Source organism: Bison bison, unplaced genomic scaffold (genome assembly GCF_000754665.1).
Source record: "Bison bison bison isolate TAMUID 2011002044 unplaced genomic scaffold, Bison_UMD1.0 scf7180017864289, whole genome shotgun sequence".
In the NCBI taxonomy this organism is placed as follows: Eukaryota; Metazoa; Chordata; class Mammalia; order Artiodactyla; family Bovidae; genus Bison; species Bison bison.
Genome location: NW_011494861.1, coordinates 3,017,527 through 3,027,028, shown reverse-complemented (window position 1 = coordinate 3,027,028; position 9,502 = coordinate 3,017,527). Strand labels below are relative to the sequence as shown.

Genomic DNA, 9,502 nt, shown 5'->3' with positions numbered 1-9,502 from the left:
GCACACGCAGTTGTAAGTAACCCGGCCTGGACGGAGACTATTCCACAGGTGCTTGGGCTCCCCAGGACCCTGAGGGAGGGGCCATGTCACTCAGCCCATCTTCCTGCCTCCAGGCCCCAGGGGCTTCACAGGACATGGGTTTTTCCAGTCCTGGGCCAACCAGGGCGGGTGGTCACCACATGGCTGACTATGTGGAGTGACAGCTAGGAACCTCTCCAAAGCCCCGCCTTCTTGGGTGTCAAGGCAAGCACCCCACCTCCTGGGTACGCTGCCTGTGGGAGGTAGGACTTGAGCCCCTTCCACTTCAGGGATTTGAAAAGCTGGTTCCCATCGTTGAGGTGGACTCTGAACACACATGGAATGTGTCCCCCACCAACTCAATAGGTCAGGGTGGAGCCCCAGATGAGTCAGGAGCAGGTCTGGCCTGAGGTTCAGGGGAGCCCCAGGGTCCAGAGCTGTTTTGTCCAAGCCACTTGGATTTATCAGATGAGCACGGCCTCCCAGCCAGACCCCCTGGTATAATCCTTTCATTAATTTACTATTCAATGGAAAATTACTCCTTACCCAGGAATATAAGTTTTCATCTTATTTTAAGTTCGATTCTTAAAGCAATTACCCAGGCATCTGGCAATGACTTCACCGCTGCAGCCGGGCCCTGGAGGGGAGAAGCGCGGCCCTGAAGCTGCACAGACTCCTGGCTCCCGGCCCTGGAGGGGAGTTCAAGGAGGACTGGGAGCCCCCAAACAACTGGCCTGGGTCCTGGGAGGGAAGTGGGGGGTACACCACCGTGTCTGATATTTGCTATGTGTGGAAACGCTCCTCTCCAGCAGCACCTGCCCCATGAACCCACTGGTGACAGTTGTTGAAAAGCCTCAGCAGCTGGTGCCGCGGGAGCATTTTCTATTTTTAATTGTTTGATCGGAATATTAACTCATCTCCGCCCGTTCCCAAGACACACTTCCCAGCCAGAGGGTTTCCCCCATTCCCCAGACCTTTTTCTCTCTCCCTCTCCAGTTGGAAATCTACTTTGAAAGTAATAACTGGAAGCACAGACCTCTGTGAGTTTGCAAAGGATCAGCGCACGAGAGAGAGAAAGAAATAAGGTCCTCACTAGCCAGCGTGCCCCGAGCAGACCTCAGAGCCAGACCAGGCAGAGCAGGTGGCTCAGCACCCACAGGCACCGCTGCTCCCCCCTCCCCCTTCCTGGCCAGCCTCTCCCTCTCCCCTCCGGTCAGTCCCACTGACCCAGTCTGCTCACTTGTCAACCTCAAGTGGGGCGGGACGCTCAGGAGCCTCCCAGGGCAGAGGCCCCGGGAGGGAGGCACGTGGCCCTGGGCTCAGTGGCTGACTTTCCTTTCAGCTGCCATTTCCGAGAGGGAGGGAGGGGGAGAGGGCAGCCTCTCCGTGGAGCCACCGGAGAACCTGCCAGCCAGGCCTCCAGGGAGAAACACAAGGGCTCCAGGCCCAGCCCCGACGGGAGGGTCACCTGGCTCAGCCACTGCCCGAGCTGCTGGGGACAAACTGGACCCTGGGGGGCCCCCTCACCCGTCCTCGGAAGGCACCCCCCAACCCAGCAGCGGGGCCACTTGGCCTCCTCGCCCTACCTGCCCTTGGCCCCCCTGCCGGGCTCGTCCCTCTCAAGGTCGCAGGGCTGTCCACACCAGGAATATTTACTCACCAGACTGGCCCTGTTAGCAGCACTCACCACAAATATGCTTTCTGATAAAGTTGGCAGAAAAAAAGTTCTAGAGCTGGAAACAATGTCAGAAATCATCCCCTACCCCCACACAGGGAGGGTGAGGTGGGGCCTGCGAGCAGGTCACACAACCAGCTCCTGGGGGAGGCTTCTGTCGCGCTCTCTCACTTTTCTCCTTCCTGTTTTACTTCCCAACATAGAGCCTGTTGCCAGGGGACCAAGGGCTGGGGATGGTTCTACAGGAGCACCGGGTCTTGGCCCCGAAAGAGCACGGCCTGGAGGCAGGGGTGTGGGCAGCAGCCCTCTGTTTACCCCGCCAGGAGCTCTCTTGGGGGCCTCTGGGGGACGAGGCCAGACGGCCTCTCACCTCTGCTTCTCCCTGGGCCGTCTCACCTCGCTGAGCTCCTGCCCACCCGCCCGCCCTCCCTCAGTGCACATGGGCTTTAATGTTTTTATTACCTGTTTGACTCGCTGCCTTATTGCTTCTCCCCTTAATGGGGCCGTAACCGTGGAAACGAGGAATAAACGGCCACCAGAAAATGAGATGATTAAACAGGTCACCCTGGCAAAACAAACTCAGCCAAGGAACCTCTGGGGGGTGGGGAGGGTAGGCTTCTCCTCCCCCACCCACGGCTGAAAGGCTTGGACCAGACTGGGGATTAACGTCCCTGTCCCTGAACTGGGGCAGATACAGGGGGGCGCCCCCTGCTGGACGGTGTGGCACCTGGCCTGTCCTTTCCTCAGGCTCCCCTATCTCCCAGGCAGCCCTTCTGGCTGGCCTTGGGCCCTGCGCTCTTGGGCTGAAGGGGTGGCAAGGAGGAAGGCATGGGCCTAGAGGCGATGAAGATCATCACCAAGGAGGCGATGCACTGCCTGATGACACAAAGCTCTAGAATTCTCTCCCCGCTGACTTCCTGGATGCCTCTGACTTTCTCACTGGGCTGGAGTTTCCCATCTAGTGCACCTCCAGCTCTCATGCCGCATCGTCCCCCACCCTCCCTGGGGTCCCTGAGTTCCTGGAGAAAGCTCTAGAAGAAAAAGCCAACATAGGCCAAAGTTCCACTTGGGAAGGTCTCCTCTAAGAACCCCTGGTCTTTGGAGCCACGCCATGTGTCTGTGCCTCCCCTGGGCCAACCTGCTCCCACAAAACCTCAGGGTGGAAGGCAACACGAGAGGGCCTTCTTGACAATAAGGAGGACTCCTTAACCCCTCAGCACTGGCCAGAAAAGCCCCCAGGAGGGACTCCGTGGGAAGCTAAGAACAGATCCCAGAGCCAGAGCAGGAGCAGCCGAAACCACCACGCCAGGGGCAGAGGGGCTTGGTATACGCCACCCCTGCTCTCTGGCCTTGCTCCAGGCAGTGCGTACACCCAGCTGGAGGGGTCCTGGGCCTGGGGGGCAGGACCTAGAGAAGACGGACATGCCACAGTGAGGTTTCTGCTGGGGGAGACAGAGACAGGCAAAGGAGGAGGCAGAGGAGAGTTCCGGACCCTCCACTGGCTACTGCCCCTGGGCCCCTCCAGGGCAGCAGACTGTGGGTGTGTGACCTCCCCACCCCAAACCACGGTCATGGCTAGCAGCTAATGGGGTCCCTGACAATCACTTGCTGCCTGTCTTCATCCTCATGCCCACTTTCCCCCTCATGTCATCCCTCATCCCAGCCCCACTCCTTCCTGTAAACCAGGCCTAGAAAGCTCTGGAGGAGCCAAAGCTCAGGTCCCAAGGCAATCAGCCAAGTGTTTCCTGCCTGCCTCCTGCTGCCCCCGCTCAGAACCTGGAGAGGCACATTAATCAACCCATTCCACCAGCACTAACGGTGGGAAGGCACGGGGCCGGCCCTGGACCACGCGCTGGAGGAGATGTGGATGCCGGGCTAACTCTAATGGTCACCATTATGAGCAGCAGCAGCAGCAGAAGGCAGGGCTCCTGGCCTTGGCCTCCTGGGGGAGGGTACAGTAGTCTGAGTGCTGCCCTGACACACCAATGTCATGGGTATAACCAGATCCTCAGAGCAGCAGGCCCCTGGCCAAGCTCTGATCTCTTATCTCCTTCCAGGGCCAACTGGGTGTGAGGCTGCAAAGGGGGAGGGGCAAGAAGGTAGGCAGGAGGGCCTGGCTTTAGGGAGCTGGGTCGCCTGGGCCAAAAAGGGCAGAAAACTATGGTTGCATAATGGGAAGCAAGAGTTCTGCTCTTCAGGTTGGGGGAGGGGAGAGGTAGAGGAGAGTGAAGAGTACGAGGCAAGAGAGGCAAGGGACTGGCGGTAGTCTGGAAGGCGTGGGTGACGCAGGAAACATCGTCTGCCCATCTCCATCTGTCCAAATACCTCCCATCCTTTATCAAGTTCAAAGGCCACTCCTTCACAAAACTCCCTGGGCTCTCCTCTCGGGCGCTCCTCTGCCTGGTGGGACAGGTAAACACATCCGTCTCCCTCCACCAGGCAGACCCCAGAAAGCTGGGAAGGACCAGGTGGCCTTCATTGCTGCAGCTCCTACAGTGGGTGCTCCCCAGTGCTTACCAAGAACTGCAGGCCCCACAACCTGCCTGGGGTTTCCTCCCCTTCTGGGGGTCACCAGTATGTCCTCGTGAGTCGGGGTTATGAGGATGCTACACCGTGGTCAGACAGCCAGAGGGGTGAGCGCTGGACCACCAAGCTGCCCCCTGTCCCAACTCATCCCCAAGAAGCGGCCCCTTCCCCCTCCACTCCCTGGGACCACCAGCCCTCCTCCACTGCCATCTCCTCCCCCGAACCCTGGCCCAGCTACCCCGGAACAGCTGCTGCCTGCCGTGGGGACCCACAGGCTGTAATTACTACAGAGCAACTTCCTTCCCCCCGAAGATGAGGAGGAGGAGAAGGACAAGGAGGAGCAGGAGGAGGTGTGGCAGCACCAGGTGGTCAAGGTTTGAAAACCAGTGCGGGGAGGGCAGTGTAAAGGACACGCCTTGGGGGCTGGCGTTGGGGGTGGGGAGCAGGTGTGTGTGTGTGTGTGTGTGTGTGTGTGTGTGTGTAAAAAAGTGGCCGGACTATATTCTAAGAATGCTGGGCCAGGGAGAGGAGGCTGCCCGAGCCGGGGTGGGTGCATCACTAACCTGCCAGGTCTAGGAAGAGGAGTCCAGGCTCAGAGCCTCTGGAGCCCCACCCCATCCCCTGCCCAGGGACTCGAGCCAGGGGCAGCAGCTTTAATGAGGAGATGCTGCTGCGTGACTCAGCCCTCCAAAGGTGCCTCCATTTATTTTATTTTTCCATCATAAAAAAACCCAAGCTGCAACTCGGCCAGATTCCCCGGCCATGGGGGATGGGGGAAGACCGGCCCAGAGAGGACTGACTAACTAGCCCCAGTGCCCTCCTTAGAGGGGAGACTTATGGGTTCGTCTGGGTTGATCCCAAAGGGAAAAAGGGCCTGGAATGGGATCCCCCAAGGGCTCTTTCAGACCTGCCCTCACTGCCTCTGTCTCCTGTTGGAGGAGAATGGCTACGCCAGGCTTTTGATCCAGAGTAATGCTCTGATATCACATAACTAGTGCTGGGGTTGGTTCAAGGGGCCACTTCGCAACCCACAGCTGCCTCTCTCAAATGCTTTCTTACGAAGAGCAGGTCCACTCAACCTCTCCCCAGGGTGTCCCACTGAACCCTCTTGGGAAAATTAGTTTGGGAGTCAGAGAACCAGAGACCTTAAAGGTCATCTGATGCTTGTGTCCCTCCAAATGTCACAGCCAGCCTCTGCTTGAATGGTACCAGGAAACCCTCAACTTCCGAGGCGGCCCAGTCTGTGCTTGGCTCTGACTGCTCCTTCCTGCCAAGATGGCACCGAAGCACCTACCCCTTGCAGCAGACTGGCAAAACCGGTGCTCAACCTGACAGTTGGTAGGGACCGGCCCCAACTTAGACTGGTCGAGTGGGTGTATCTGGCCAAGTAAAGGCTCGAGGAAGGAAAACAGAGGACAACCTGCTCTGCCCCAAGCCCAGCATGGAATCTCTTCCTTCAGAAACACCACAAAAACCTTCCCAGTCCCCAGTGTACACTGGGGTGAAAGTGTAACCACAGCCAGCAAGGTTCCTAGAAGCCTCTACTCCTGGCAAGGCCCTGGCCTTCAACCAGTGGCTTACAACAGTCCTGAGAGTCTAGGGGTGGTCTGACACTCAGACCCAGCAGGGGCTGGGCTGGGGAAGCTGAAGTCTTTGTTCTCTGGGGTTAGAAGTCTGTAGCCTTTCCTCTCCTTCCTTGAGACTGTGAATCCTCGAAGCACATGACCACTACACTATTCCACTCCAAGAACTAGGCTACTAAGCCAATCTGTCTCAGCCTCCCTTGACCCCATCACTCCTGGCCTCATCCACAACTGAGCCCATGGCCAGGATACAACGCGGGGGGTTTGTATGCCATGAAAGGGGGTCTGGGTCTAGAGTCCCAGCCGAGCTGATCCCAGGGAAAAAGAAGCAGGCCTGGTTCAGTGAGCAGCACTGATCCCTCCCCTGACTCACCTTGACGACACAGCGGCAGCCACAGGGCTCAGTGTGCAGTGCTGGCCCTCATGGTTCCCGCTGGGGTCCCTGGTCATCTCTTTGAACTTGCTTTCTTGCCCATTTTGCCCTTTACCTGGCAGAGTCCACCTTGGGTCCTCTGATGGACAGCTCCAGTCCTGGAGAGCCCCTCCCCATCTTCTCAGGATCTCCCTAGGGAGCTGGGGGGCACTTACAACTAGATCCTCAAGAATCAAGGGCATAAGTTCCTTCTTAAAGCTTAACCGCTGTTTCAAAATCATTTTCACCCTGGCCTCCAGGTTTTCTCAGGGCCTGGGAATCAGCCTAGTGGGGCCTAATCCTGGGGAGCCTCCCAAGTGCAGCCTGGATTCACCTGTGTCTGAAAGCTTCCTTCTTCCTCCCCTCCCCCTCCTGGCTCCCTCCCCCAGGGAAATCACTCTAAAAGGGCCTAATGGAACTATGTCCTCCTCTCTTCCTCTCTCTCCTCCCTCCCTCCCTTTCTTTTTCTTTCCTTTTTTTTTTTTTTTATTAGCATTTGTGGAATTTATTCCCAAACTCTCCTAATCTTCCATACACAACCATTTGATTTGCATAACCCAACCCCCTCTCATAAAAACTGGCTGCTAGTTTAATTAAAAAATGTAAATTTGCTGTCATCTCGGGGCCTGGTGAATTAGGACGACATCGGCATTTTTTATTGCTAAAGACGTCCAGATTGATCCAGCCCTTGGCTGAACTATGGTGGAAGAAAAGGGGTCCACATGGTCCCCGAGGGCCTTGAAGTCCTGCTTGAGGTAGCCCCCGGGTGAAGTCATGGTTCTCCCACCACTGAGTTACTTATGGCTGGAGTGCTTCCCTAGACCTGTCCGAGGCTGGAGATGATGTTAACCCACAATCCGATGTTTACTGGGTCCCTGGTGCCAGCAACCCTTTGGGGCCTGTGTTTCCAGCCTTGTACAGTGCTAGCTGCCCGTGATGGCCTCAAAGAAGAGAGCCCCTCACTACACCAGAAACGAGGCACCTGGCCTTGGCTGTGAGCAGAAGTACATTCAAGAAGTCGACAAAAGATGAGATGGTGTGAGCCCAGAGACAGGCTCAGAGGGGATCTCAGAGTTCCCACCTGCTTCCCTTTTTTTGTGAAGAGGGGAAAAAGTGCTTTTCTTCTGAAGTCCTGAGATTAAGTGAAACTTCCAAGTTCAAAGAAAAGGCTGAGATGGTATCACCAGATGACTCCTCCAGGAAACAGTCAGAACTTTGACACCCTGGACCTCCCCTCACTGAGTGGCCAGAGCCCAGGCCTGGGTCCTGCTGAGAGTGCCCTGCTCCAGCTATGGGAGGAACCAGCTGACCTCAGGGGCCCTTCTAACTTCCAGGAAAAGTTCCCAGAGTCTGTCCCTAGAGTGCAGGGACAAGTAAGTGCGACAAGAGATTCTGCCACCCACAAGCCCAGCAGGCCCTCTCTCCAGCTGGGGATACCCTATGGAAGGGCTTTGGAGCATGCCCCAAGAGCAGGCTGATGTAGTGCGGGAGGATGGACGCCAGCTCCAGCTGCCATCGGGGTTGGAAGGAGGAAGATGAAGAGGGCCCAACTTTCAGCTAAGTAATGCCTGAGTCCCCTGTGTCCACCCACAAGCACAGGATCATTTGCCCCGAGTAGCGGGCAGTGCATTATCACCACTGGTCCATCTATAAGGTCTGCTTCTCAGCTGGGATGGGTGGGGGCCCCCTGTTTCTAAAGAAAAGGGGTGGGGCCTGAGAGGGAGTTGATGAGACACTTGATTAGAGGTGGGGGCGGGCTGCTTCTCCCTGGGAGGGAAGGGCAGGGAGGGGCAGGGTGGCAGCCCTGGCCTCAGACACCTTAACCACTTTGCCCAGCAGGGGGTGTCGCACCCTTCCTGGGCACGGAGGTCGTGTGGACCTCCACATGGGATTCACCCAGATCACACCTGGCGGAACACAGTCTTAATACTCCCTCCCCCACAAACACATCTCCCTCCTTCCCGATGCTGGCCACCAGGTCCTGTCACTGGGCCCCCCAGTGCTGCCTCCTGCCCTCTCTGCCCACTCCCTTTTGACTTCAAAAGGTCAAATGTTGTCCCAAGGGGCAATGCCATGGACTTGGGCCATTATAAACAACAACTCAGACCCAAACCACCTTCCATAAATGAAACAGAAGGGTTCAGAGATCAATCTCCAGGAATTATCAACCTGTTTAGCACAGATTTAAAAACATTTAGGAAGAAGACAGTGTCTAGGATGAGGGTCCTGGTCAAAATTCCATTTCAATACAGAGGGCTAATGCGAAGTCTTGAGGAATTTAAAGTAAACCATCATTCTAGACTCAGATGGGAAAAAAATGTTGATACAATTAAATTAAAACCAATAAAACACCAAAATCTCAGGATAAACTCTACTCCAGGCCAGCACTATGCTATCTGAACCCTAAACTACGTGCCATGCTAGGCACCCCAAAACCCAGACGTCCAAATTGAGTAGTTGGTCTGGTCTACCCTCTCCCAGGGTGGGGGCTAAGGGGGATGGGAGCAAGTCCTGGGCCCCTCACTTTGAACTGATAACAGCCGCCTCATCCCACGGGTTCTCAGGTGAAAAACACTCATTAGCCATAATAAGCAGCTTGTTCATCCGACAAGGCCTTGTCCCAAATAAATTAAATTCCTTTACCTTGAGACAGTCGCCCCGAAACCAGACTAACCACCTTTCCCAACAGGACGCTGCTTTCAAAAACTAAACCAACCCCCCCCCCCCCCCCCACTAAAAAAATAAAAACACACACCCCACAGCCAGACGCATAGAGATCTTTCCTGGGGAAAAAAAGGTACAGAAAAAACACGCAGCCATTCAAAAAACACGGAGAACAAAAAAGAAAAAAGAAAAAAACAAAAACCCCACAAAAAACCCCTAAATCCTCTTTCTGGGTGCCCCCCAGCTCCCGCTCCTCTCTGTTCTTTCATAATGACGAGCATCAAATTAGTCACAGTCACTAAGCAAGTAACAAATAATAACAATAATATCATCAGAAGCCTCGCAATCCAGAAACCAGGGCGAGAAGCGCAGCCGGCACCAGACCCTCTCCAGGCCAGCCCCCACCCCCTGCTCAGCTGCTACCTCATTGGGCTAAAAATAATAACTTCCGTAAAAGAACCGAAAGAAAAGTGAAAGAGCCACCCCCTGGTTCCCACCGGCCGGTACCTGTACCAAGATCCATTCTCCTCTCTTTGGTCCCAAACTCTGCGAGGATCGCCAAAAAAAGAAGAGGAAAGAAAAGAAATCTGTTTAGTCTATCGCAGTGCCCCCCACTTCCCACCC

The 9,502-nt window shown here is 55.8% G+C and overlaps 1 protein-coding gene across 1 annotated transcript in view; it reads right to left on the bottom strand.

Annotated features, from left to right (window-relative positions):
* CASZ1 (castor zinc finger 1) overlaps positions 1–9,502 on the bottom strand; it is a 145,571-nt gene that overhangs the window by 35,623 nt on the left and 100,446 nt on the right. Inside the window, exon 4 of the mRNA XM_010850186.1 lies at positions 9,386–9,424. Within this exon, the coding sequence (XP_010848488.1) occupies positions 9,386–9,401 (16 nt within the window). The 5' untranslated portion in view covers positions 9,402–9,424. The remainder of the gene's footprint in view (positions 1–9,385; positions 9,425–9,502) is intronic.